Source organism: Ahaetulla prasina, chromosome 4, assembly GCF_028640845.1.
Source record: "Ahaetulla prasina isolate Xishuangbanna chromosome 4, ASM2864084v1, whole genome shotgun sequence".
Classification (NCBI taxonomy): domain Eukaryota; kingdom Metazoa; phylum Chordata; class Lepidosauria; order Squamata; family Colubridae; genus Ahaetulla; species Ahaetulla prasina.
In genome coordinates, this window is record NC_080542.1 from 56,302,362 (window position 1) to 56,329,818 (window position 27,457).

General features: G+C 41.5%; 1 protein-coding gene across 1 annotated transcript; it reads left to right on the top strand.

Moving 5' to 3' along the window:
* The first annotated feature begins 4,257 nt into the window (after window positions 1–4,257).
* On the top strand, window positions 4,258–27,457 carry LOC131198203 (transmembrane protease serine 11C-like). The gene is made up of 7 exons (XM_058182701.1): window positions 4,258–4,485; window positions 4,590–4,767; window positions 11,053–11,091; window positions 15,819–15,987; window positions 18,541–18,800; window positions 24,534–24,676; window positions 27,085–27,457. The coding sequence occupies exons 1-7, from the start codon at window positions 4,258–4,260 to the stop codon at window positions 27,244–27,246; spliced, it is 1,179 nt and encodes a 392-aa protein (XP_058038684.1). The 3' UTR covers window positions 27,247–27,457.

Genomic DNA, 27,457 nt, shown 5'->3' on the forward strand with positions numbered 1-27,457 from the left:
CTGGTGTCCGGCCCCATTAAATTTGCCACCCAGCCTTTGCGCCTGGCTATTGGGGACCATGAGAAGGCGATCCAGTTTTATGTCACGGCGGACCTTCATTTTCCCGTGGTCCTTGGGATGGCCTCGCTTCGGACCCACGATCCTCAGGTGGCCTGGTCGCGGAACGCCATCTCTTTCCCGAGTCTGCAGTGCGTCGATCACATCCGCCACACCTGTGCCGGCCAGAACGTCCCCACCGCTGCCATCACCTTGCCTCCTGAGCTGACGGACTTCGCCGACGTGTTCAGCGAGAAGGAGGCGGACTGACTACCCCCGCATCGGCCCTACGATTGCCCCGTGGACCTTCTGCCCAACGCACCACTGCCTGTGGGACGCCTGTATTCCATGTCGGAGCCCGAGTTGGCCGCCCTCAGGGACTTCCTGGACAAAAACCTGGCCCGAGGGTTCATCCGGCCTTCAAAGTCCCCTCTCTCGGCCCCGGTCCTCTTCGTGAAGAAGAAGACAGGGGACTTGCGCCTATGCTGTGATTACCGCTGGCTAAACGCCATTACGGTGCGGAATCGCTACCCCCTGCAGCTCATCCCGGAGCTACTGGAGAGGTTGCGGGAGGCCACGATCTTCACCAAGCTCGATCTTCGGGGGGCCTACAACCTGGTGCGGATGCGAGAAGGAGACGAATGGAAGACGGCATTCGGCACCCGATACGGACACTACGAATACACTGTCATGCCATTTGGGTTGACCAACGCTCCCGCCGTTTTCCAGCACTTCATGAACGACGTGTTCCGAGACATGTTGGATCGGTTCGTGGTTATCTACCTGGACGACACCCTGATTTACTCCCGGTCCAGGGAAAGCCACCTTCGACACGTCGGTCTGGTTCTGCAACGCTTGCGGGAGCAACAACTCAATGCGAAGCTGGAGAAATGCGTCTTCTTCCGGACTTCCATAGAATTCCTCGGGCATATCATCTCGCCCGAGGGCATAGCCATGGACCCATGTAAAGTAGAAGCTTTGTGTAGCTGGGAAGCCCCTCGTCGGGCGAAGGATGTTCAGCGCTTGCTGGGCTTCGCCAACTACTACCGGACCTTCATCCCGGGCTTCGCCATACTGACGGCTCCACTTACCCAGCTCCTCAGAAAGAAGGTTGTGTTCCGGTGGGGTCCCCCGCAGCAAGAAGCATTCACAGCCCTCAAGAAAGCCTTCGTCACGGAATCCGTCCTGAGGCATCCCGACCCGCTCCGGCCTTTTGTGGTGGAAACAGACGCGTCCAATGTGGCTCTGGGAGCGGTGCTGCTACAGGCTCCGACGAATGGTGGCACACTTTTTCCCTGCGCTTACTACTCCCGGAAACTCAATCCTTCCGAGCGCAACTACACTATCTGGGAAAAAGAGTTGCTGGCTATCAAGGCTGCATTCGAGGCTTGGCGACATCATCTGGAGGGGGCCCGACATCAGGTGGAGGTCCGAACGGACCATCGAAATCTCGAGCACCTCACCACAGCTCGGAAGTTGAACCAGCGGCAGATCCGGTGGTCGTTGTTTTTTGCCCGGTTCAACTTCTGCGTGACGTACATTCCCAGCGGTCACAACCGGAGGGCGGATGCCCTGTCCCGCAAGCCAGAGTACCTCTGCGCCAGGGCCCCCCCCTCCACGGACAGTGCTGCCGGCAGAAGCCTTGGCTGCAGCACGGGAGCCAGTGGACTTGCGGGCCCAGGTGCGAGAGGCGCAGCGCCAGGACGCCTGGTCGCAGCAAAGGAGAGCGGAGGTGGGCCCCGCGTCTCCTTGGACCTTGGAGGAGGACTTACTCAAGTTTCGGGGGCGATTATATGTGCCCACAGGACCACTCCGAGCCCTCGTCATGACCCAGTGCCACGACAACCCTGCAGCAGGACATTTTGGGTTCTTCAAGACCCTCCACCTGGTGACACGGACCTTTTGGTGGCCCCGAGTGCGGCATGATATACATGCCTATGTGACATCCTGCGTACCGTGTCGGCAAGCCAAGGCCGCCACGGGGGCCCCTCCCGGGCTCCTCCAGCCCTTGCCGACACCTGACAGACCCTGGGGGGCAATCTCTATGGACTTTCTGACAGACCTGCCGCCGTCCTCTGGGTTCACCACGGTGCTGGTGGTGCTGGTGGTGGTGGACATGCTCACCAAGATGGCACACTTCATCCCATGCCACAGCCGCAAAAACGGCCCATCTCTTTCTGCAGCACATCTTCCGCCTCCATGGTCTACCGGACAGGGTGGTTTCGGACCGCGGAGTTCAGTTCACAGCCCGCTTCTGGAAGAGCCTGATGGCCGCGTTGGAGGTGCAGGTGTGTCTGTCGTCATCGCACCATCCGGAGACCGACGGGGTACAGAGAAGGTCATCGGTATACTGGAACAGTATCTCCGTTGCTTCATCAACCAGCAACAGGACAACTGGGCCGACTACCTGTCCCTGGCGGAGTTTGCTTTTAACAACTCTCAGCACACCTCTACTCAGATGACCCCGTTCTTTGCCAATGTGGGGTACCATCCGTGGCTCTTCCCTCTGGCACCACCGGACTCTCCTGTTCCCGAAACGCAGACCTTCCTGACGGAATTGCATGCGGTCCAACAGTTGGTACGTCAGCAGCTGAATCGGGCAAAGGAGGATTACAAACGGTCCGCCGACCGCTCCCGACGGGCAACGCCCCCGCTGGCAGTTGGAGACCGGATGTGGCTCTCCACCAAACACCTCCCGTCCGACCGCCCGGTAAAGAAGTTGGACCACCGATTCATCGGCCCGTTCCCTGCCGAGGCAGTCATCAACCCAGTAGCCTACCGATTGACCCTGCCACAATCCATGCGGATCCACCCCGTTTTTCACCGGTCCCTTCTGGTTCCTGAGGCCACACCGAGTCCCCTTCGGTGCCCAACAGCACCTGTCACTGTCGCCGAGGACGGATCGGAGGAATACGAAGTCCACAGCGTACGAGACTCCCGCTGGCTGAAGGGTCGTTTCCAATATTTGATCGCGTGGAAGGGATATGGGACTGATTTCTCCTGGGTAGATGCCTCCGACGTTCATGCCCCTGACCTGGTGCAGGCCTTCCATGAGCAGAACCCAGCCCGACCGCATCCCGATCGTCAGCCCCGGGGGAAGGGCCCTGCGGTGAGGGATAGTGTTGTGACCCAGGTTCCTGGACCTGGACTCCTGGACTCGGATGATTCAGAAAGTGAGGGAGAAGACCTGGCCAGCCCTGCTTCTCTTGAGCCCTTTCCCTCCCTGGCACCCACTCAAAGGGAGGAGGAGGGGCCGGCAAAGCCTGATTCTCGGGAGCCTCCTTCTGATTTGGCAACGCCCCAAGAACAGTTTTGGAGTGATGCAAGATTACGTAGGCGTGATCGGCGTGCGCAGCAGCGGAAGAGTTGGGACAAAGCCATGTCATAATTGTCATGCAGTGACATCTGCAGAGACTATAAATAGGAGGCGGGACTTCCTGGTTTTTTGTCTTGGATAAAGCAATGAATTGGCGCGAGCTAACGGTCTCAATGGAGGGAAGAATCTATTCGTGAGTAATTCTGGCCTTATCTATAATTTCCTCGTTATCTCCAGAAACTTGGCAGGCCCGTGGGTAGACGTGGCCAGGACATGTATTTATGTAATAAAAGGAGAAAAGGAGGCCTCTGACTGACTCTTTGCTGGGAGTATTAGGGGGAGGGAAACAGAACACACTGGTACAATCTAAATTCATGAGGAGGTGCAAATTCCACTGGAGAATTCAAGAAGAAGGTGAGACCGTAAATTAGTATGTGGTGGCACTCAGAAAGGTTGCGGCCTATTGTGAATATAGAGGGCTGGACGACATGCTGCTAGAGCAACTCATTAGTGAAGCGAGGGATATCAACTTACAAAAGCGGTGGTTAGCGAAGCCTAACCTCTGCAGACCATGCTATATGAAGCCAGAGCAACTGAGTCATCGAGTAAATTAACAGCAGCCTTTCAAAAACCTGGCAGCTCGCCAGTTTTGCGCCAAGCTGTCACAGTATACCATGAGAGCGCTGAGCACCAAGAGTCCACTGATGATGAAGATGACTTTTTCTGCCTCTGGGCAGAAAAGAAGAAACCTGGCCCCAAACCTGATGACAGGCAGCAGCTATGCACTGGGTGTGGGGGCAAGCACCCCAAGACAGCATTCAGACATTGAGATACCATCTGCCAGAGATGTGACTGAAAAGGACATCTAGCAAGGGTCTGACCCACCATATTTTGCACACGGCAACATGCTACTCCAATGGGAGCCCAAAGATCACTCTCATGGAAGCCCCAGTGGAGAGATGACAGACTGGCAGAAGCAAAAAATGCCTACCAAACTAAGATCAGACAAGCACATAAATCCAAAGCTAAGAAGCTTCACAGTACAGATTGAGAGTTTGCCTTGTAAAATGAAGATAGATACTGGGTCATCCCTCACCATTGTATCCTCGGTGACTATCCAGAAGGCAGTGCCAGTATATCAAAAAAGGACATTAAACCACAAAGAATCCTTCTGAGAGACTATCAAGGGAATTGCATCCCTGTTATAGGGTGCAGAACCTTCAAACTCACATTCAAGGGATTTTCTGGGCCCCTGAAAATAACTGTGGTCAGAGGCACATTACCAAGCCTGCTCGGCTTGGATTGGTTTGAGGCCCTGGGCATGGGAGTAACTGGAATCAACACTGGAAACGTCCACAATGACAGTGCGGACAAACTGATCAGAGAATTCAAGGTCATGTTCAATGGCAGCCTGGGCAAGTATAGGGGCATGGCTATATCGTTTAGTCTAGACCTGAATATTGCTTCTATCTGATTGAAACCTCAAAGGTTTCCCCTTGTCCTAAAACCCAAAATTGATATTGAATTAGATAAATTAATTGGCCAAGGGGTCCTTGAGCCGCTTGATCATGTCAGGTGGGAAACCCTGATTGTCACACCAATCAAATCTTATAGCTCAGTCCGCATCTGCACAGACTACAAATGTACAATAAACAAGGCCTTCCAGCAGAGCACCTATCCCGTACCAATCTTTCAGCACTGGCTGCACTCCCTGGGGAAAGGAAATACGTTAGCAATACTCAACCTGGCACAGGCTTACCAACAGCTGCCAGTCAATGACATAACAGATGAGGCACAATCAATCATGACCCATAGAGGTGCCTTTAAATGTACTGTTTACAATTTGGTGTAAGTATAGCACCAGGACTGTTCCAGAGCATCATGGAACGATTATTACAGGGAATTCCTGGGATAGTGCCCTACTTCAATGATGTTCTGGTGTCCGCAGTAAACAAATCTGAGCTCCTTGACCAATTAAGAATTGTCTTTACACAGTTTAGAGACGTTGGACTCAAAGTAAAAAAGGAGAAGTGCCAGATCGCAGTGCCTAGGGTTGAGTTTCTGGGTTACATGATTGACGGCTCAGGGATACATGCCACAAATAGTAAGGTTAAGGCTATTAAGGAAGCGGCCACCCCCAGAAATAAAACAGAGCTACAAGCATTTCTGCCTGAACTTAACATTTGCAGTTAAGCAGAAAGCACATGTGGACTGTGCATTGTTTATTATGTAGGGCTATATACAGAATTTTTAACAGGTTATGTGCCCATTCATAGCCAGCTATAGCAAATAATATACAGCAACAGAAAGAAGACTGCAGCAGAATAAAAGAAAATAAATGGCCAGTAATACAGCTTCAACAAAGCTTTCATTTGCAAATCTGTCAAACTAGAACTTGAAAATTTAAGATGAAGATGCTGCTAATAAAAGAAGATATGTGGAAATGTATAAATGAAGAAAGACTAGAACACCTTTCAGATGAGTGGATAGAGAAAGCTCAGAAAGCTCAGAGCACAATCTCTCTTAGCATATAAGATTATCCAATCATACATATAAGTAAGTTTGAAACTGCTAAAGAAATGTGGGAAGGATTACAAAAGGTCCACGAAAGAACTAATCTCAGCAATAAACTGTATTTGATTAGAAAGCTATACCAAACCTAGTTGATGAAAGTGCAGGATATGCAGGATTACATAAGGCAGACCTTGGAAATGGTTGAATGCCTGAGAGTTACAGAAGAAGAAATAAAAGGTTTCCTACCGCCAGCGCTATTACTTAGTGGTTTACCAGAAAGTTATGAAATGCTTGGCACAGCACTTGATGCACATCCAGATGATGAACTGATATTGGAATATGTTAAGGGCAAATAATCAGTGGTGGGTTTCAAACTTTTTTGCTACCGGTTCTGTGGGTGTGGCTTGGTGGGTGTGGTGTGGCTTGGTGGGCGTGGCTTGGTGGGTGTGGCGGGGGAAAATCTCCATTCCCACCCCACTCCAAGGGAAGGTTACTGCAAAATCCCCATTTCCTCCCAATTAGCTGGGACTTGGGAGGCAGAAAATAGATGGGGGCAGGGCCAGTCAGAATTTTTACTACTGGTTCTCCAAACTACTCAAAATTTCCATTATTGGTTCTCCAGAACTGGTCAGAACCTGTTGAAATCCACCTCTAATATGGATAAAGATAAGTATAAAACAGAAAGCATTAATAGTGACAGTACTTCTGTCGCAGAGTCTGCTTTAAAGACAAAAAATAGAAATAAAAACAGTTACACACAGTAAAAAACACACGAATCCTTTGTGTGCAAGAAACAAGGCTATTTAAAAGCAGAATCCAGAATCTGGACAAGCTAGAATGCAAAAACAAACTAAACTATAAAAAGCCTAAAATGTGAAGGAGGAAAGTAATTTTGCTTCAGATAATAAATGTTTTTCACTTTTCAATTCAAAAATTACACCTCATATTTGCAAGCATGATGTGTGGATTTAAGAGCTACCAGTCACATGACAAATGACAGAAATTTCTTTATTCACATTGACCAGAGTAAAACAGAAAAAAATCACCACAACTAAAGGGAAAATAATGAAATCGGAAGGATTAGGAGATGACTTTTTTTACTGTCCTATTTTCTAGAGTATAACCAGAAAGATACTTGTGAAAAATGTCCTGTATGTCCTTGCTCTTGAAAATAATCTTTTGTCAGTGAAGAAGTTCACGAAACAAGGTAATGTAGTGACCTTCCAAGGAGACAATTGTGCCATCAAAAAAAAGAGGGATATCTTGCAAAAGCTACAATTATAGATGAACTTTATCAGCTGAACTGCAATGCGGTGGTTAATACTGCTAAGGAGGAAAACATTCAAACTGCATTCACACATGGCACAGGCAACTTTAAGATTTTGGTCACCACCTTTAAAGCGCTCCATGGCTTAGGACCCGGGTACTTACTTACGGGACCGTCTGCTGTTACCGTTCGCCTCCCACCGACCCGTACGCTCTCACAGAGAGGGCCTTCTCAGGGTGCCGTCCGCCAAACAATGTCGGCTGGCGGCCCCCAGGGGCAGGGCCTTCTCTTGGGAGCTCCCACGCTCTGGAATGAGCTTCCCCCTGGTTTACGTCAAATACCTGATCTTCGGACCTTTCGCCGTGAGCTGAAAACGCACTTATTTATTCAAGCGGGACTGGCCTAAAATTTTATTGGGTTAAAATTTTATTGGGTTATTTATATTTTAATATTTTAATTCGTTTTAAATCTGGCCATTTTATAATATGCTTGTTTTAATTTCTTTTAATATTGATATTGTGATTTTTTACTTGGCTGTACACCGCCCTGAGTCCTTCGGGAGAAGGGCGGTATAAAAATTGAATAAAATAAATAAATAAATAAATAAACTTGGGCACTGAAGTCCTGACATGATAAATAAATTAACTTAGAATGACTATACAAGTGGAATAAAAATGAGTCCATATGATCGAATAATGAAATGCACCAGCTGTATAAAAGGAAAAATAATAAGAAAAGGCTTTTCAAAGCAGAGTAACAGCAGAGCTAAAAAAAGCCTAAACTTAAATCATTCAGATCTTTATGGTCCAATGCAGGGGTGGGCTTCAAAATTTTTAGCAAGGGGTTCTCTGCCCGGTTGCTGGGCGGGCATAGCCATGGTGGGTGTGGTCTAGTCGGCCTCCTACACCACAGTGTGTGGGGGAGTGTTTTTGCCCTCTCTGGACTCCGGAGGCTTTCTTTGAGCCTCTGGGACGGCGAAAACATTCTCTTCAGGCTCCGGAGGCCCTCTGGAGGCCGGAAATGGGTGAGTTTTTCAAACACTTCCTGCAAGCTGTGATTTCCCCTCCCCCTTCTTTTCCCTTTCCCCTCCAAACAATCCAGAGGAAGAGCACAAAGAATGCCGTGACTTGAAACCCGAGCAATGGAGGACAGCAAAGAGCGGCTCTAAGCATGTACACAAAGCTGAGGTTTTTGAAGGCTTTCCCATGGGATTCCCGGGAGGAAAACACAGAGCCCAGCCAGCCAACTTGGGCTCCACCTCATTTTTTATGTGTCCCTGCGCATGCACCCCAGCCCCCTGTGCATGCACCCCGCACCCCGATTTGGGCATGGAAAGTCTCCTGCACCAACCTGGAACCCAAAACACAGTGGCTGGTTAGTTCCGGCCAGTTGCTTCCTTGCGCCCACTTGCCTGCCTGCCTCACCACCGCCATCAGGAAAGGCCCCGAAGCTGTGCTGCCCAGGATCCACGGTGGAGGCCATTCGCGCTGTCAAAGCAGTGGCTTCTCCTTCTCCTCCTGATGCCAGCCTTATTGTCAAACCTCAGGGTTTGCCTTACTGGGGGTGGGTAGAAAGGGTTTGCCTTACTGGGGGGAACATCCGTGGTGCTAGCGACTGCAGCCACGCTCCAGAGAATCCCTGTTGGAGCACCAATCAGCTGTGTGTATGGCAGCAGCCAGCGCAAGAGAAGTGGGATGCCCGATGCTCAGCTCAGTAAAATGGAAAAACCAGTGTGTATTGGAGTTTAATGGGTGGATAAAGGAGTGGCGCAAACTGAAAGGTTTTGGTTATATAAGTCATGATGTTTGATGTTTGATATATATAAAAAAGATGATTTGCATCCATCATAGAAAGGGACTGAGCTATTTAGTATTAAATTCAAAGGTTCTCTGGAGAAGATTTAGATTGAATAATGGGCACAGAGAACATTTTAATTTAAAGCAATTTAAAGCTAATAGAGTTGACAGTGTTTCTAATATAAATGTTTGTGTGGTTAAGAATATTAAGGTTAAGATAGATAAAGCTTTTGATAGTGTGTGTGCCATACCATGTGCACTAATCAAACAGGTCGTAAGAAGGGCAACTCAGACATAAAACAAGTTATGTAGAAAACAAACATATGGTTAAAAGAGATTTAAATGCCTATATACTAATGCACAAAGTATGGGGAACAAACAGGGTGAAGTAGAATCTAAATACATGAGGGGAGGTGTTAGTGTTGCCATTATTGTATATTCATGCATGGGATAAAATCCATGCATGAATATACAACTGGAGGGATTTTTAAAAAACAGACCTAATAAAAGAGGTGGAGTTGTGCTCTATATAAGAAATAACTACATCTCTATAGAAACACAGCAGAACAATGATGAAAATGGTCTTGAACGCATTTGGGTCAATACAAAAAAAAAGAATGAGATTGCCATAGGTGTATACTACAGGATACCCAACCAACAGAAGAAATAGGTGAATGTTTTGCTAATCAGTTAACTAAGGTATGTAGGAAGCACATCACAATAGTAATGGGGGACTTTACCTACCCTGGTGGTAGATCAAACAGATTCCTGAGAAACCTAGCTGACTTTGTCTCCCAAAAGGTAGAGAAGGAAAGAGTCAGACATATTAGACTTAATTCTTATTAACAAAGATAAAATGAAAGAAGGGGTTGAAATCATAGGGACTTCGGGTATGTGTGACCATGCAATATTGGAGTTCAACATTATGCAAGCACAAGGAGTAAAAAAATAAAATAGGGTCTTGGATTTTAAGAGAACTGATTTTAATAAACAGAGAGTGCATAAGAAATATTGATGAAAATCTTCAAGGAGGAAACAACTGAAGAAGTTTGGAAAACTTTGAAAAGTGAGATTATAAAAGCCCAGTCTAGCACAATACCAATGAAGATGAAAAATAAGAGATCTCAAAAGAAGACTGCACATAGAATTCTCTGATGAAGTAAAGGACAAAAAGGGCATATAAAAAGTGAACAGAGGGCCACATAACTAAGAAGGCTATCAGCAAATAGCCTGCAGATGAAGTCAGGAAAGGTAAGGCTCAAAATGAACTAAGGCTTGCAAAAAATGTCAAAACAAAAAATAACTTCTTTCAATAAGTAAAAAAGAAGAAAAAGGTTAAGGAAACGATTGGTCCTTTTAAGGGAGAAAACAACAAGAAGGTGACGAGCAAAAGGGAGAAAGTACAACTTCTTAACACATTTTTTACATCTGTCTTTAACAAAAGGTAAAGATAAAGGAAAATGGTAAAACAACATCTATACACTCTAGACGAATTCAAATTACCAGGACCAGATGGATTGGATTACAGCCCAAGGTTCTGAATGAACTGACAGACGTGATCTCAGAACCACTGAAGCATATCTTTCAAAAATTCTGGAGCACCAGGGAACTACCAGATGATTGGAAAAGGGCTGAAGTGGTTCCCATCTTCAAAAAAGAAAAAAAAAAGGACCCAGGGACCTGTTTGATCTTCCACTTCATGAAGTTTGTTTCCCAGTTGATATCAGGGTAAAATCCCCTATTACTATTATGTGTTAGTCCTTTACACATTAATTGATTAGCAAAAAGTTCATCTATTTCTTCTGTTTGATTGGATGGCCTATACACTTACTGCAATGTCATTCTTTTTTTCCTTTTATATTACACTATATGAATTCAAGGAGGCTTTTATCCTTGGTTTTATGCATTTCTGTTGAGTTGCATTGATTTCTTACACATAATGCAACTCCATCTCCTCTTTTGTTAGGTCTGCTTCTTTTGAACAGTTAATATTTTTTCAGCAGCTTTATTTCAATTTCAAGAATTTCAAGAATTCTTGACATAATTCTCTTTATTATTCTCTTTATTATTCTAATCTCAGTCTTCTAATCTTGGTAATCTAATCTTGTTTACTTCCCCCCCAGATATGAAGGGAGAAATGGCTCAAAGAATCTTCAGTGACAGTAAGTATATGGTAAATACATCATTTTGCTTATGCCAGATAGAAGTATCCTTTTAAAATAGGTTGCAAACTAGTGATATTAATCTAGTGTTACTGGACATTCTAGATAAATATAAACTTGGTATCAGACCTGCCCCAATTTAGGTCTCTGGAAAAGAAAGACCCTTGACTCCATTTGATTGAAGTAATAGATTCTTTTACTAAAGGTAGGTGGTTGCAGCGAAAGTAAAGCTACAGTAGATCTGAATATTCCCACACAAAGGTTACAGTTTTCTCCTTTCCCTGGGCCTCCCCCTTGACCAGTCCATCTGTATCCAATAGGATGACTTTTGGATGTTTTGGAATGGCTCAGATATTTGGCGAGGCAAATGGAGGGTGTGTGGGGTGTCCTGGAGATATAGGTGTTATAGACATCATCATTCAGCATGTCCTGGAAACATTCTATCAGCATGTCTTGCAGTCAGTCGGGCAAGTTGTGAAAAGTTCTTGGGTGTAGGCAACCACAGGTCACAGACTCTGACTTATGGTTTTGATTCAGGTTATGACTTTCCGCTCACAAGGAGGTCTTTGAATCTCTTCCAGAGAGCTATCCTGAACTTACTGAAGTTGCACAGCTCTGGGGCATCATTGTTGTGTAGGGCAACCATCCACTTCTCAATGTTCTTCTCTAGTGCCAAGGTTCATACCTTGACCCCTTTGATTGGCAGCTCGGCTCCATATTCCTGCATATAGGTCCACACTTGGGTTAGGAAATTGCCAGCTGCTTTGGGTCTCCGCTAAGCTTCACCCCCAGAGCTGATGGTCTGCAGTCTCTTCTTCTCAGTGGAGCAGCCCACTGAGTAGCTGGCAGCAGTAGCTGAGTCATCAGAGCTGATGCTGATTATGGTGCCAGGAAGTAGGTGCCATAGCGGCAGCAGGTGCAGCCATGCCATCACACCCTTGGCCCTTGACAGGAGGAAAGAGCTTCACAAGCTTGATGGTTGTCAAAGGCTCCCTTCAGCAATTCAATGGTCTGTTCGATGAGAACATCATTGTGGTGGCTGGCGTTGTGCCACCTTCCTCTTTGGTGCTCTTTTTGGCAGCTTCCTCAGTTTCTCCACATGAATGTTGTGCCAGAGGGTCTCTCCTCTCAGTCGTCCTTCTTTACGACCAATGGTGTTTCAGTTGGTTGTCACAGGCCTCCGCCTCCCCTAGGGAAATCTTCCCCAGTTTAGGATTTTGCCACAGCTTTTGGTCCTTTTCTTGGACAGACATCTCGTGCACAGTCCCCATAATATAGTTGTATCTCTGGGTTGATTCCTATTACAGATCTAGCTTAATGTCAGACCTGCCCAACTTTGGGTTCTAGGAAAGAAAGACCCTTGACTCCATTTGATTGAAGTTATCGTTCTTTTACTAAAGATAAGTGGTTGCAGTGAAAGTAAAATATTTGCACAAAGATTACACTTTCCCCCCTTTCCATGGCCCTCCTTGACCAGTCCATCACTGACCAATAGGATACCTTTTGGATGTTTTGGGAATGACTCAGATGTTTGGCGCCTCTCATCGCTGTTTCGCATTTGGTTCCCAAGCCAGGTGTCCTTGGAGGCTGGTTCATTCTGCTCTCCTAATCCATGCTCACTACTTTCTCTTTGAGCAGGAGATGTGAGTCTAGGAGAACCCACAAGCTATGAACTGGGAAATACAACCCCATCCAGAATTAGAGATGACAAAATCTCGGATCCTAAGGCTTCATGCACCCAAAGCCACTCAGTCTTGCCAGGATTCAGTCAAGTTATTCTCTATCCAAGACTCCACAGCCTCCAGGCATCATTCATAATTCCTGAAAAGGAAATGCACAGACCATAGCTTTCCATGCTGGAAGATCAATTGTCTTACTGCTAAACTAGCTGGTCTCCACTTATAATAGAAAGGAGCTTGTGCCTATATAACTGTCTTCTTTCTCAGTCTGAGAATTAACGAATACACTTATGGTCAAATGTATACAAACACACAGAGATCATTTTAGCAGAATTTAAATTTTGAAAGGAATGTTTTAGGCATACTAATGAGAATGCTAATGATATATTGATGAGTAGTATTGAAATGAATGCTACAAATATGAGTGTTTCAACTAGTGAAAGCAGCTGTAATCAGTTCTTTTCTTTAGAAAAGAATCTTTTAATAGCCAAAGAGTATTTTTCTGTTCTTTGCTTGATATGAGCCCTTCAGATCATCATATGGTCTATCATATGGTCTATCATCATATGGTCTATTCCCAGATATTTGAAGTTATAGGCCTGTTCAGGTATTTCCCTGCATTGTCCACCTCTATAATTTTGTGTTTTGGGCAAATATCATTTTCCTTCCCCCTTTCCTTCCCTTCCCTTCCCTTCCCTTCCCTTCCCTTTCCTTCCCTTTCCTTCTCTTCCCTTCCCTCCCATCCCATCCCACTAATAACCAACATGTTCTCTCTACAGTAGGGATGTCAAACTTGCATCATCACAGCGATGTCACGTGATGTATCGGGACTTCCCCCCTTCAGTAAACTGGGCAGGGGCTGGGCCAGCACATGACGCATCCGGCCAGTGGGCCCCTGCCCTACAGTATTAGAGTATAGCTATTATGGCTCTCTTAAAGCCAGCTGGATTGTGAAGATTGATTGCTGCATATCAACACATAATAAGATAGTAATATTAAGGCAGGCAAGCAAAAAGGATGGAGATTTGGCTACTCATAGGCTTTGGTCATAGAATGAATTCAGGAATTGACTGAGTACTAGAATGCATCGCTGCTTAACTCCTTTCTGGAATTTTGAAAGCAAAATGGGTTTGGGTAACCCTTTCTGGGTTACATCTTATTCTTAGGGAGAAATTGCCATAAGGTTTTTAATAAGAAAAATTACCCACTAAATAATAATAATAATAATAATAATAATAATAATAATAATAATAATAATAATAATAATAATAATAATAATAATAATAATTAATAATAATAACAACAACAACAACAACAACAACAACAACAACAACAACAACAACAACAACAACCCACTAAATAATGGATGAAAACTTAAGTTTATTACATATAATTATTCTCAAAATGGAGTCAAAAAGATAACGTAAATATTTAAAGCCTAAGAATGCCTCACACAAGGAAGACTGGGATTTGTGAATGTATTTTCCTATTACATGGCATGAGACTAAAATTTGGTTAGATATTGAATACCCAGATCTGAAGATTCTTCATCTCTTCATCTTCAAATATACCTTCAAACTCCAGGCAATCTTTAGCGTTTGATTTATGTCTTTAATGTATGATTGTGGGCTATGCTCAATAAGCTGATAATGGTGATAAACTAATGCAGCTGGATCATTTTGGTTACCTTTTACATAAATGTAAACAATTATTACTATAATTCAGACTTTGGGAATATGGGCAATGTAATCTAATTATTTGAGGCAAAACTCCTTATAGAGCAGGGGTCTCCAACCTTGGTCCCTTTAAGACTTGTGGACTTCAACTCCCAGAGTCCCTCAGCCAGCAAAGCTGGCTGAGGAACTCTGGGAGTTGAAGTTCACAAGTCTTAAAGGGACCAAGGTTGGAGACCCCTGTTATAGAGTACAAGTGGGAATCTACATAAAAAGAAAGGAAATAGTGACAGTTCAGACTATGTTCCTGAGGACAAATTTTTTTGCTACCCAAACCACCACTCACCCTAGAGGTGGCCAATTTAGAAATGAGAGCTAGAAAACAGTCATTGTTTTAATATCTAGGTTTTTTTTTCATTTTGGTTTAGTGAGTCCCATTTATTTTGACTTTATAAAACCAAAATTGACATGAAGTTGCAATCACATAGACTTTTGGCAAAGTTCCATATTGACTTGGGATTCACTATTGATTGGGAGCTGCCAAGAGTTGATTAGAAAATGGACAGCTAGGCAAATGATTTAAATAAATAAATAAATTCTTCTGCAAATAGTTAAACTTACAGAAACTCTACAACCATCTGAATAGGAATCACAGAAGAAAGGTTGAGTTAAAAATTCCAAATGGGAACCAGCAACTTTGAATGATACTTATCTTTGTGGCTAGATATTATATTCTCCCATTTGTGCTTTTAAAAAGATACATATTTAAAAATTTAAAAGTCAAACTGTACATCTGGGGAAACTGAAATGGTAAGTTGTATTTTATTACTCTGTCGTTCTATAAGACTTGCACTTAAAATACATTCATGCTATACTGCTGGATTTCCCAGGCAGATTTGATGAATTTTATATTATTCTGTTCTATCCGTATATGTAATATTGCCTAACGGTTACAGCAATAACTGCCATGTAATTGCTTTGAAAACAGTACAAGAAATCATTCAACATGATTCCTTATGGTATGGCTTCTGATTAGTTGAGAGAGTTCTACAAATTTGGGTTTCATCCATTTATTGATTTTATAGTTTGATATGCTTTTAAAGTACTTTGGCTGAATTTTGACTGAGAGGAATTGTTACTAATTTTACAGAGCTTAGCAGTACACACACACACACACCTTACTGTGCTTGAATTTGATTAGCCCTTGATGGTACTGATTTGTAGAATTTTGATACTACAGAGCTTTGCAGTAAAGCTGACAATGATAGATAGATGTGAGTAAACTTTGATTTGTCTTTGTTGTTACAATTCTGATTAGTTTAATGATCAATGTATATCATAACGGAAAAATATTTTTTCTCCTTGGTTTTAATAGTCTGTGGGCTTCGAAATAACAGATCATTAGGATCATCAAGAATTACTGGAGGAGTAACATCTGGAGAATGGCCATGGCAAGCCAGTCTCCAGCGAAACAACATCCATCGCTGTGGTGCAACATTGATCAGCAACACATGGCTTCTATCTGCAGCACATTGCTTCAGAGAGTAAGTTTTGAAATGAGAATAATTACGATATATTTTAATTAGTATACTAAACAGCTTTGGTTGATGTCTAAAATTAAACAATTCAAAATATATGACAATGTAGAAGGCCCACTAAAAGATTCTAACAACAAAGAATGCAATGACGAAACAGTCAAAGCAAACCTCTTCAACATTTTCTTTGGCTCAGTTTTTGTTAACTCTGATAACACATATCCAACATTCCACAAACGAACCAGCAATGACTATGATGATTTAACTCATATAGATTTCACAGAAGACAACGTTGGTAAAGCTCTTCACAACTTAAAACCATCGCTTTCTATTGGACCCGATGGACTATGTGCATATTTCTTAAAAAAACTTTCCATTAATATAGCTGAACCCCTAAGTATTATCTTTGATAAAGCTTTCACTACCAGTTCTCTTCCCAAACTTTGGTCACTAGCCACAGTCATCCCCATCTTCAAAAAAGGAGACCCCAGCTTAGTCGAAAACTACAGACCGATCTCCCTTTGCTGGCTCACCTGCAAAGTCATGGGATCTATCATCAATCAATCCAATACCTCACACTTAGAAACTAACAACCTACTCTCCAACAAACAATTTGGTTTCAGGAAAAAGTTATCATGTAACTTACAACTTCTCCACTGCAAAAACATATGGACTTCAAATCTAGATCAAGGCAAATCAATAGATGCAATCTACATAGACTTCTGCAAAGCTTTTGACTCAGTAGTACACGATAAACTTCTCCTTAAACTAACATCCTATGGCATCTCAGGACCCCTCCACAAATGGATATCTGCTTTTCTGTCTAACAGACAACAAGTGGTCAAAATTGGCAATGCTTTATCAAATCCTGTTCCTGTCAAGAGTGGCGTTCCTCAAGGCAGCGTCCTTGGACCAACACTCTTTATTCTATACATTAATGATCTTTGTGACCATATCTCAAGTAATTGTGTTCTCTTTGCTGACGATGTCAAACTATTTAACACCACAGACAACACTTCTATCATTCAAAACGACCTTGACCATCTAACCGCTTGGTCTAAAATTGGCAGCTCCAAATTTCAACCAGCAAATGCTCAGTCTTACATATAGGAAAAAGAACTCTAAAACTAAGTACATACTAGATGGACATTACCTTACAGACGACCCCATCCCGTTAAAGACCTTGGAGTTTTCATGTCAAATGATCTAAGTGCCAAAGCCCACTGCAACTACATAGCAAAAAAGCTCTAAGAGTTGTAAACCTAATTTTGTAGCTTCTTTTCCAAAACACCACACTACTAACCAGAGCATATAAAACATTTGCTAGACCAATTCTAGAATACAGCTCACCTGTTTGGAACCCTCACCACATCTCTGACATCAATACAATTGAACGTGTCCAGAAATATTTTACAAGAAGAGTTCTCCATTCCTCTGAAAACAACAAAATACCTTATCCCACCAGACTTGAAATCCTAGGCTTAGAAAACTTGGAACTCCGTCGCCTTCGACAAGACCTAAGTTTAACTCACAGAATCATCTATTGTAATGTCCTTCCTGTCAAAGACTACTTCAGCTTTAATTGCAATAATACAAGGGCAACCAATAGATTTAAACTTAATGTAAACCGCTTTAATCTAGATTGCAGAAAATATGACTTCTGCAACAGAATCATCAGTGCTTGGAATACTTTACCTGACTCTGTGGTCTCTTCCCATAATCCTAAAAACTTTAACCAAAAACTTTCTACTGTTGACCTCACCCCATTCCTAAGAGGACCATAAGGGGCGTGCATAAGCGCACAAACGTGCCTACCGTTCCTGTCCTATTGTTTTCTTTTCTTCTTCCTATATATGCTTATATGTGTATATACTATATAATCTTTTTGTATGATGTTGTGACAAAATAAAATAAATAAAAATAAATAAATAAAGATGGTCTTCAGTAGAAACACATATTCTGGGCAAATGCAGAATTCCTAGAATTCCATTTGTCTTCTTGAGGGAATAACCATCTCCAGGGAAATGTCTTATGCTTCACCTTTTCTCTTTCTGAACTATCTTTCCCTAGGCAACATCTTTTCTTCTTAACAGGTTGTCTTCTACAAGGCTCCTATATGAGGGATATAGGAAGACTAAATAAACCATAATAAGCCATTGTTTTTGCACACTGGATCTCTTATAAGTAGCCTTCTTATGTTCCAGAAAATGTTGGTTTAGGAATATATGATTTGAGATTAAATGCTTATCATGACAGACATTTGGATCATGGGAAAGGGATAAGCAACAGTGGATACCAACCAGTTCTGGACTCTGAATCTTTATGACATACAGCACATCTATTTTTAAGTACTTCTAGGCAACCATGAATATTAGAATGCCAATTTGAATCTGTTACATGAGAACAAATATAACATGCATCCATTCCTGTGGCTTTATTATGCAAAATTATTTTATTGATATATTTTTCAGTAATATCTCAGTAATATTGATATCTTTTCAGTAATTATTTTTTTTCAGTAGATAATTCACAGTAACATCTCTCTTTTTTGTTTGTTTTCAGAGCAAAAAATCCACATAAATGGACAGTTAGCTTTGGAACCTATTTAAGACCTGCTCTAATGATACGGCTAGTCAAAACAATTATAATTCATGAAAAATATCGGAATACAGGCCATGAACATGATATTGCTGTTCTGCAGTTGACTAAAAGTGTAGGGTTTACAAGTGCTATTCATCGAATTTGTCTCCCAGATTCAAATGAAAGGATTCCATATAATATTGATGCTGTGGTTACAGGATGGGGAGCACTTAGTAACGAGGGTAAGCATGCCAATATAGAAGGCTATTGTATTTTACACTAATCACGAATTATACATTTTAGATCGAGAGAAAGAAAATATTATTCTTTTTTGGATCAGAGCATATATTTGTTTATCATTTGCCAGCTTTATCTCTGGAGTATTCCATATACTTTGTTTCCCCGAAAATAGGACATGTTCGGAAAATAAGGCCAAACCTGATTTTTGGGATGGGTGTAAATATACGCCCTCCCCTGAAAATAAGCCCTAGTGATTGGATAGGCATGGCCAGCACAGGAGGCAGCCTTCCTTTCTCCGGTCACCTCAGGGCTACTCGGCCCCTTAATCGGATCAGTTGAGCCGCTCAGGCCACCATTCACAGCTGATTCGCGGGTGCCGCTCAGGCCGCTGCCTCCAGCAAGTGCGGCTGCTTTTGCAGCTAATTGCAGCTGCACAAGAAGCCGGACGCCTTGCACACCTCGCACCCTCCTTACCTAATGGTGACAGTCACAGCAGGCAATTCTGTCCATGGAACAGCTGCCTTATGGGTGCCGCTCTGGCCAGCGCCTCCAGCAAGGGTGGCCGTTTTTGCCATGGATTGTGGCCACTTCTGCAGCAGTCGCCCCTTGACTGAGTGACATTGAGTTGACCATTCCCACCCAGTCATATGACCACATAGCCACGCCCACCCAGCCGGCCATTGGGCAGATCATATTAGTGGTCTGAGGGATTTAAAATTATGAATTTAGTGGTCCCTGAGGTCCGAAAGGTTGGTGACCCCTGGCTTAAAGTACAGCAAAATTTTGTGATTATGGGGCCACGGGTTACTGAACCTTGTTTTTATATTTGGAAATTTGGAGAGGCTGTTTAAATATGAAAATACGAAAGCAAGTAAACTCAAACTTTCACAAACCTACCCAAAGCCATCTGTATATCTGCAGTCAGAATGGCTCTATATATTTGAAGATACAGATAGTCCTTGAGGTATGTCTGGGCATTTGATAAACATTAGAAGTTAAAACAGAAACACATACACATCCTGCAAAAACTACATCTGACACCATTTCAAAGTTACAATGGCTGCAGTGATCCTGCAATCATTTGCCTTTATGACCAATCATAGGGACCCTGCAGTGCTCCCTGCTTCTCTCTTCCATCCTACCTTGTTGGGACCCTGCAGCTCTTTGGCCTGCTCCCTACACACTCATCATCCATCATACTTACCTTTTGAAGATTTCTGGACATGCATCCATAAACTGTAGCCACATCCCAGAATCGCTGACACTTCTGGAATTGCACAATGTGATCATGTGATAAATCAATCAATTTTGCTGACTTAACATGGTTTGTATAGCATTGCAGAAGTTCTTTGCAGCTTTCAGAAGCTTCTGCAGCTGTGGGAAGACCTTCAGTACTTTGTCCTCAGGCCATGTGGCAAGGACCCAAAAACAATTGCCATTTTGAGGGCTGGACAAAATGGCAGTTGCTTCTGGAATCGCTCATGCAGCTGTGCACTGAAGTTATCCATTACAGTACCCTGGAAGGCCTCAGAACTCTTCAAAAGATAAGTGAGGAGAAAGTATTTGGCCTGGTGGGCTGAGAATCAGGCGTAAGGCTGGGAAGGACTCAGTAGGGAATGGGAAAAAGCTTATGAGGACAGAGATAGAGCACTGGGCATCTCAGGTGATGGGAAGGCCTTGGAAAGACCAAGAGCCTCCCCTACCATACTTCCCTACCCAAGGCATCCCATGCTTTGCTTAATGTTTAACATTTAAAAATTCATTGGAGAGAGCAGGGATGAGAGGGGTCATTCGATGAGATGCTTAACGACTATTGCAACATGCATCTGTAATGGTCAGGCTCCATTATGTCGCATCTCGAGGACTACCTGTATATATAATCCTTATGTTTCAATCACTCATTCAGCAACAATTTAAAGTTATGATGGTGCTGAATAAAGGGGATTTATGACCAGTGCATAGTTTTAGCTCTTGCAGTGTTCCCATGACACCTGATCACATTCCAGACACTCAGAGCAGGAGTGAAATGTAAAATTTGTTACTACCAGTTCTGTGGGCGTGGCTTGGTGGGGGGTAATGTGACTGAGTGGGCGTGGCCACCTTTTTTTTTTACTTTTAAAAGCATTTTTTCTATAGCCTCTTCGGATGAAGAGGTTGTAAAAAAATGCTTTTAAAAGCCTCTGATGATCAGGCAACTCAGCTGGGATTGCCAGAGGAGCCTTTTTTTTTTTTTATGTAAAAAGTTTTATTTTCATTTTCCAACAACCTATTCAATATACAGTCTCTTATTCAACATTAATCATTAACTTTCATTTGTTACTTATTCGGACCTGCCCAGCTACCACTTCCTTCCTTAACAAACCTTCCTCCTCCCTTCTCTACTTTCTTCTACTTTCTTCATCCTTCCTCTCCTTCGCTTTTCTACGTCCTCTCCTCTTTCCCTACTCTTCTCTTCCACCCTTTCTAACCCTCTCTCATTCCCCTTTCTACCTCTCTCTTTCCTACCTGCTTTCTTCCTTCACTCCCTCCTCTCCCTCTCCATTCCCTTCTGAAATGGCAGCTGAGCAGCCCCGCTTTCATTTCAAATTATTTCTATTTCTTAATTACATATCTTCAATCATTCCTTTACATTGATCCTTCATCTCCCCTCCCCCACCCTCCCACCCCGAGACTTCCCAGAACAAAGTACAGGGTATAAAATTAACAATCATAAATTAAAATACAACATAAGTCAAGACCTTAACTCCCCTTCCAAAAACAAAACAAAAAACATTCTTCTTCCAGTCCATTATATATCAGTCCATTCCACTCCTAAAATCTTCAAAATCTTCCAATTAAGTTAGTATTTTCAGTTCATCAATAAAATATCTTCATCAATTAAGACCAAATATATATCCAATCTTCATCGATCAAGACCAAAACGATATTCCATCTTCCAGTATTCATCAAAAATTCTTCTATAATATACCTTTCTTCCTTAACAGTGTCCCAAACATAATTCATATTTCCAGCTTAAATTCTTAAATTTTTATCCAATCTCCAAAAGTAAACAATATTCTATCTTCTCATATCTTTAATATCACTTACCTAAATCAAATAACATTGCTAATATTAATATTTCTTCAATTTACCTTACAATTAAACCCTATATATATATATATGTAAAAAAAAGATACCATCAAAATCACATCTTAAACATTCTCCTTCCCCTTGTCTTCTATCTTACACATTTCCTTACACATTTTCAATCTCCAAAAATATCACTTACATAAATCAAATAACATTACAAATATTAATATTTCTTCAATTTACCTTACATCTAACAAATAACATTATTAAAATTATAACTTATATCCAAAATATATCAATTATAACAATTAAATTCTATTTAACCAAATACCAACATTACATCCATAAATTTTTCTATCTGTCCTCCAAAAGTTAAACAATATTCCATCTTCCCATTCCTTTATACCTCACATATATCAAATAGTGATATACCCAAAATAAGTCAGTTGTAAAAATTAAACCCTATGTATATATATTAAAAAAAAGAAAATACCATCAAAATCACCTTAAGCATTCTCCTTCCCCTTGTCTTCTATCTTACACATTTCCTTACACATTTCCTTACACATTCTCCTCCATCTGCTCACCCAATCAGCTTAACATCTAACAATAAAGACTTTCCAATCCTTAATATATTGGTGTAAAAATCTCTTGTTTAAAAACTATAAAGAAAAAGGTAAAAGGAGAAAAAAATTATTAACAGTTCTTGTAAAAGTAGCTTGTTATATTCTTCTTCTTTATAGTTTCGTTTTCCTTTGTTTATTGCAAACGCCATTTTAAATCCACTCAAGTTGAAAGTTAGTTGTGAAAATCATTAACAGTTCTTGTTCATTTCATTTCATTTTAAAAAGTAGCTTGTTATGCTCTTCTTTATAGCTTCGCTTTCCTTTGTATATTGCAAACGCCATTTTAAATCCACTCAAGTTGAAAGTTAGTTCAAAGGAAAGCTATTTAAGAGCTGAAGTTAAAATTTATTACTTGCAAATTCTCTATTAAAAAAAATAATAATTAAAAAATAAAAGTTTCCGTATTTAAAATGAAAAAGTTTGCAAGATTTTAATAGTTAGTTCTGTTTGCTTAAGAGCCATTCATAAACTGTAAAATCTACCAAAAGAGAAAAAGAAAAATTTCAATAAACTTTCTTCTTAAACATTGTGATAAAGAAAAAGGTAAAAGGAGAAAAAAATTATTAACAGTTCTTGTAAAAGTAGCTTGTTATATTCTTCTTCTTTATAGTTTCGTTTTCCTTTGTTTATTGCAAACGCCATTTTAAATCCACTCAAGTTGAAAGTTAGTTCAAAGGAAAGCTATTTATGAGCTGAAGTTAAGATTTATTACTTGCAAATTCTTGCTAGTCCTCCTGCTCTGTTCTGTCTGTGTTGAATTCTCTTTTAGGAATAAATCTTGACACAGAGATGGTCGCGGCTTCTCGTTCTGTGTAAACAGAAGCACCCTGGGCACGGAGCTTCGTCAGGCTATAGGGGAGCTCTCACCTTGATCCCTGGTTAAATTCCAGGGGATCCCGGGGAGCTCTACCCAAATCCTGACCACTCTTCCCTCTCCCTTCATCCGGGGGAGGGAATCACAAACCGTTTGACAGCCCATGTACGCTGTCAGGGACGGTTTGACGAAACCCAGGGCAGACGATCCCAAGGGAACGTCCGCGAAGCCTGCGTTGCCAGCGGAAGTCTCTCCAGAGGAGCCTTTTAAAAGCATTTTTACAACCTCTTCAGTTGAAGAGATTGTAGAAAAAATGCTTTTAAAGGGTTCTGACGATCTTAGCTGAGCCGGGGGATCATCAGAGGCTTTTTTTTTAACTTTTAAAAGCATTTTTTCACCCAAAGAAAAAAATGCTTTTAAAAGTAAAAAAAATACCTCTGATGATCGCGCGGCTCAGCTGGGCATGGGGGGTGGGGCAGGGATTTTTGCTACTGGTTCTCCAAACCACCCGCCGCTATCGCTACTGGACCGGGCGATCCAGTCCAAACCAGGAGCATTTCACCCCTGACTGAGAGTCCAGCTTGTGATTATGACATTGCAGTGAGTCATGATCATGTGATCGTGGTTAATTACTACTCATCCTTTCCTTTCTAATATCTTCTAAAGACAAAATTCTGCTCTGTTCTCCTAATCTTTATTCAGGTTTTAGTACCTATGTTTTTCTTATAAAAATGCCTATTTAGTTCTTAGAATAATACTCACTAATTTATTTAATATTGCCACTGTTAGCAGGAACAGTGTTCCTGTTAGATATTCTTTGTTTGGGTAACATACTTAACCATAGAAAAATCAGATTGAGATTAAAAAGTTGGGTGTGGTAATAGTAAGGAGATAGTGTGAAAATATGTATTAATATGCTGGTGGGCTTGGACCTCCGATGGGCATGTAATGCTGGAGTTGGTTAGTTGAGTGAGAGACAAAAGCCCACCCCTATACCATCCATAATCTTGGTTTTTAACCTTTATTTAATGTTGTGTTTTTTATTAATTTTAATGCTTTTATAGTTATGCTTTTATACCACTGTAAATCACCCAGAGTCACTGGTAATACAGGAACGATATAAATTTAACAAACAAGCAAATATTGAATGTGCTTAATAGGTTATTTTATGCCTTTCTTGTGATAGTGCAAATAATCTGGGAAAATAACTGGATATTTCTGTTCAGGTGAAACCCCTAATGTCCTTCAGGAAGCAACAGTAAAACTCATAGACACCAAAGTCTGCAATAGAAGGGAAGTGTACAATGGGGCAATAAAACCTGGAATGATATGTGCTGGATATCTTGAAGGAGGAATTGATTCCTGCCAGGTATGTTTATATTTTATATCAACCAGTGGGTTAAAAATGATCTAGCATTATTAATCCATTATTTCAATTTTGTAGAATACTAATTACCTTGAATCTGTCAAAATTAGTCTTATCTTCTAGTCTTTACAAAAAAAATCTCAAAAGGATGAATCACAATGCACATATTTTCTCTCTCACACACACATACACACACACATTTTGATATATTGAGCAATATTTAATTAGATATGAGATTTAGAGACTGTCCAACTCAAAAATGGGTCTGGGCAACTTACACTTAAAAAACAGAAAATAATAAAAAGAAAATCCTGTGTTAGAGATAAACATCCTATTTCAAGGCCTGGAAATTTGTAATGAGATCTGGAAAATCATCAAGATGGAAGCCATATGAATATCTGGGGAGATACATTCCAGACAACAGGTGCCATGATAAAGAAATAATACTTTGGCCCGAATATATGACATTATTTGATTAAGGGAACCTGAAGCACATTGATCCTGTACTTGTGGATCAGTTGTGTCATATGGCAATATTCAGGCCAAAATGCACAACTTCGCACAGCCAACTCACTGCAGCCAACTTGCCATGGCCAATTTGTCGTGGCCAACTCAGGGCAACCAAATTGTCACGGCCAACTTGACATGGCCAACTCACCACAGGACAACTCACTATGGGAGAGTTCAACAATTCAATTTAAGTATTTAAAATAATTAAAAGATTATTTTAATTTTTGTCATTCACATTTCATTTTGTCCCTTCTTTTGCATTTGTTCTTTAAAGTGTCTATTCTTCAATATTAGTGTAATTCTTGTTCCATGGCGATTCTTGTTCCATGGCGAATTGACCATGGCCAGTCAGCTGCACCAAGTTGGCTGCATTGTGTTGTCCTAGACCCTACTCAGGTATGCCCAACATTGCCTACAGTACTGCATTTTGGACTAGCTGTAGCTTCCAAACAGTATTAAGGGACAACTGGATATAAAACATATTGCAATAGTCCAACTATGATAGGACTAAGACAAGTAAGGTAAATTAAGGTAAAAAAACAAAAAGCACAGGTACAATATATGTGGTACCTTGCTCAATAATAGTAACTGTGAGAGGGAACTTGGAGTCCTAGTGGACAACCATTTAGATATGAGCCAGCATATCTGTGCAGCAGCTGCCAAAAAAGCCAACACAGTTCTAGGCTGCATAAACAGAGGATAGAATCAAGATCACGTGAAGTGTTAATACCACTTTATAATGCCTTTCTAAGGCCACACTTGGAATACTGCATTCAATTTTGGTTGCCACAATGTAAAAAAGATGCTGAGACTCTAGAAAGAGTACAGAGAAGAGCAGCAAAGATGATTAGGGGACTGGAGGCTAAAACATATGAAGAAGGGTTGCAAGAACTGGTATGTCTAGTTTAATGAAAAGAAGGACTAGGGGAGACATGATAGCAGTGTTCCAATATCTCAGGGGCTGCCACAAAGAAGAGGGAGTCAAACTATTCTCCAATAGTTTAGTGATGGCAGTCCCAATAGTCCCAGTTACTGCCATTGACTTACAAACAAGCATTTACAAGCTTGTCCATTACCAGGATTTGGTCAAATTATGCCCTTGAAGTTAACTGCCCATTGTTTAAGAACTACTGCTCTAAGCAAATCCTACCACAAATTTTGAACAATGGTGCTCACACATATCTGCCCAACATGTGCCAGAGCATTTCGTGCCCGTATAGGCCTTACCAGCCACCTGCGGACACATTGTGGACAGCCCACAACCTTTTAGATGTCAAGGTCCTCTTTGAACACAATGGACAACATCACCACAAATTTTAACAGGGTTCCATCTTTGCGTACAGGCCCAAGGATTCCAATGGAATTGCCATTTAGAAAAACATAGTTTGAGGAAGTATAATTCCTCCAGAGACTATTGAGATCCATATTCAAATGTAGTTATTGTTATTGCAGCTGTTATAATCAGCATTCAAGGATTATATCAGCATTATATAAATTTAATTGATTATTTTAGGTAATCATGGCACCTTGTCATATTGGATTTCTGGATTTGATTGTTGTTAATGATAGTATCAAAGTTTATTTAGGGATATCTGGCTTTGGAAACTACATGTGCTACTTGTCCTCTTCTGTATACAGTTCACAATACAAAATAATAGTTTTTGAGTATGCACTACCTCTTTTGTCTCAAACAAAATTCATGGTTCTTTCTCAGGTTGGTTGAAAAATCATCAGATAATTATGGGCATAACTTTTTTGCTTTTGTAAAATGCATACAAAAAACAAGTTGAAAAGCACAAAATTAGTTTTAATGTCACGATGACATTTAATGAACATAAATGCTGGCTATTTAAATAGTTATTCTTTTTGCTTTAAACTAACAATGATTTTTCTCCTGCTAGGGTGACTCCGGGGGTCCACTGATGACATTTGATTCAAGACAAATGTGGTACCTTGTTGGCATAGTGAGCTGGGGGGATGAATGTGGAAAACCAAATAAGCCTGGTGTCTACACAAAAGTTACTTACTATCGAGACTGGATTACTAAATATACTGGGCTTTGATATATTAAATATAAAAAGCTGCACGTGTTTGAAGCTGCATAGATGACATCTAGGTAGTACAAAGGACTATGATTTTATATAATAGTATTTGTGTTATCCCATAAGTTATTAATAAAACTAGCATGTTTTAAAAAGAAATAATGTATTCTGACTGTTAAACCAAAGCACTATTGTAAAATGTGTATTCTCAATGAAAAGATTGTAAATTTGC

Excerpts from the sequence above, each read along its gene's own strand:
- LOC131198203 (XM_058182701.1), top strand. The coding sequence starts at position 4,258 with ATGCTACTCCAATGGGAGCCCAAAGATCACTCTCATGGAAGCCCCAGT. Across the intron at positions 11,092-15,818 it reads TCAAAGAATCTTCAGTGACA|TCTGTGGGCTTCGAAATAAC; the intron begins GTAAGTATATGG and ends TGGTTTTAATAG. Across the intron at positions 24,677-27,084 it reads GAGGAATTGATTCCTGCCAG|GGTGACTCCGGGGGTCCACT; the intron begins GTATGTTTATAT and ends TTCTCCTGCTAG.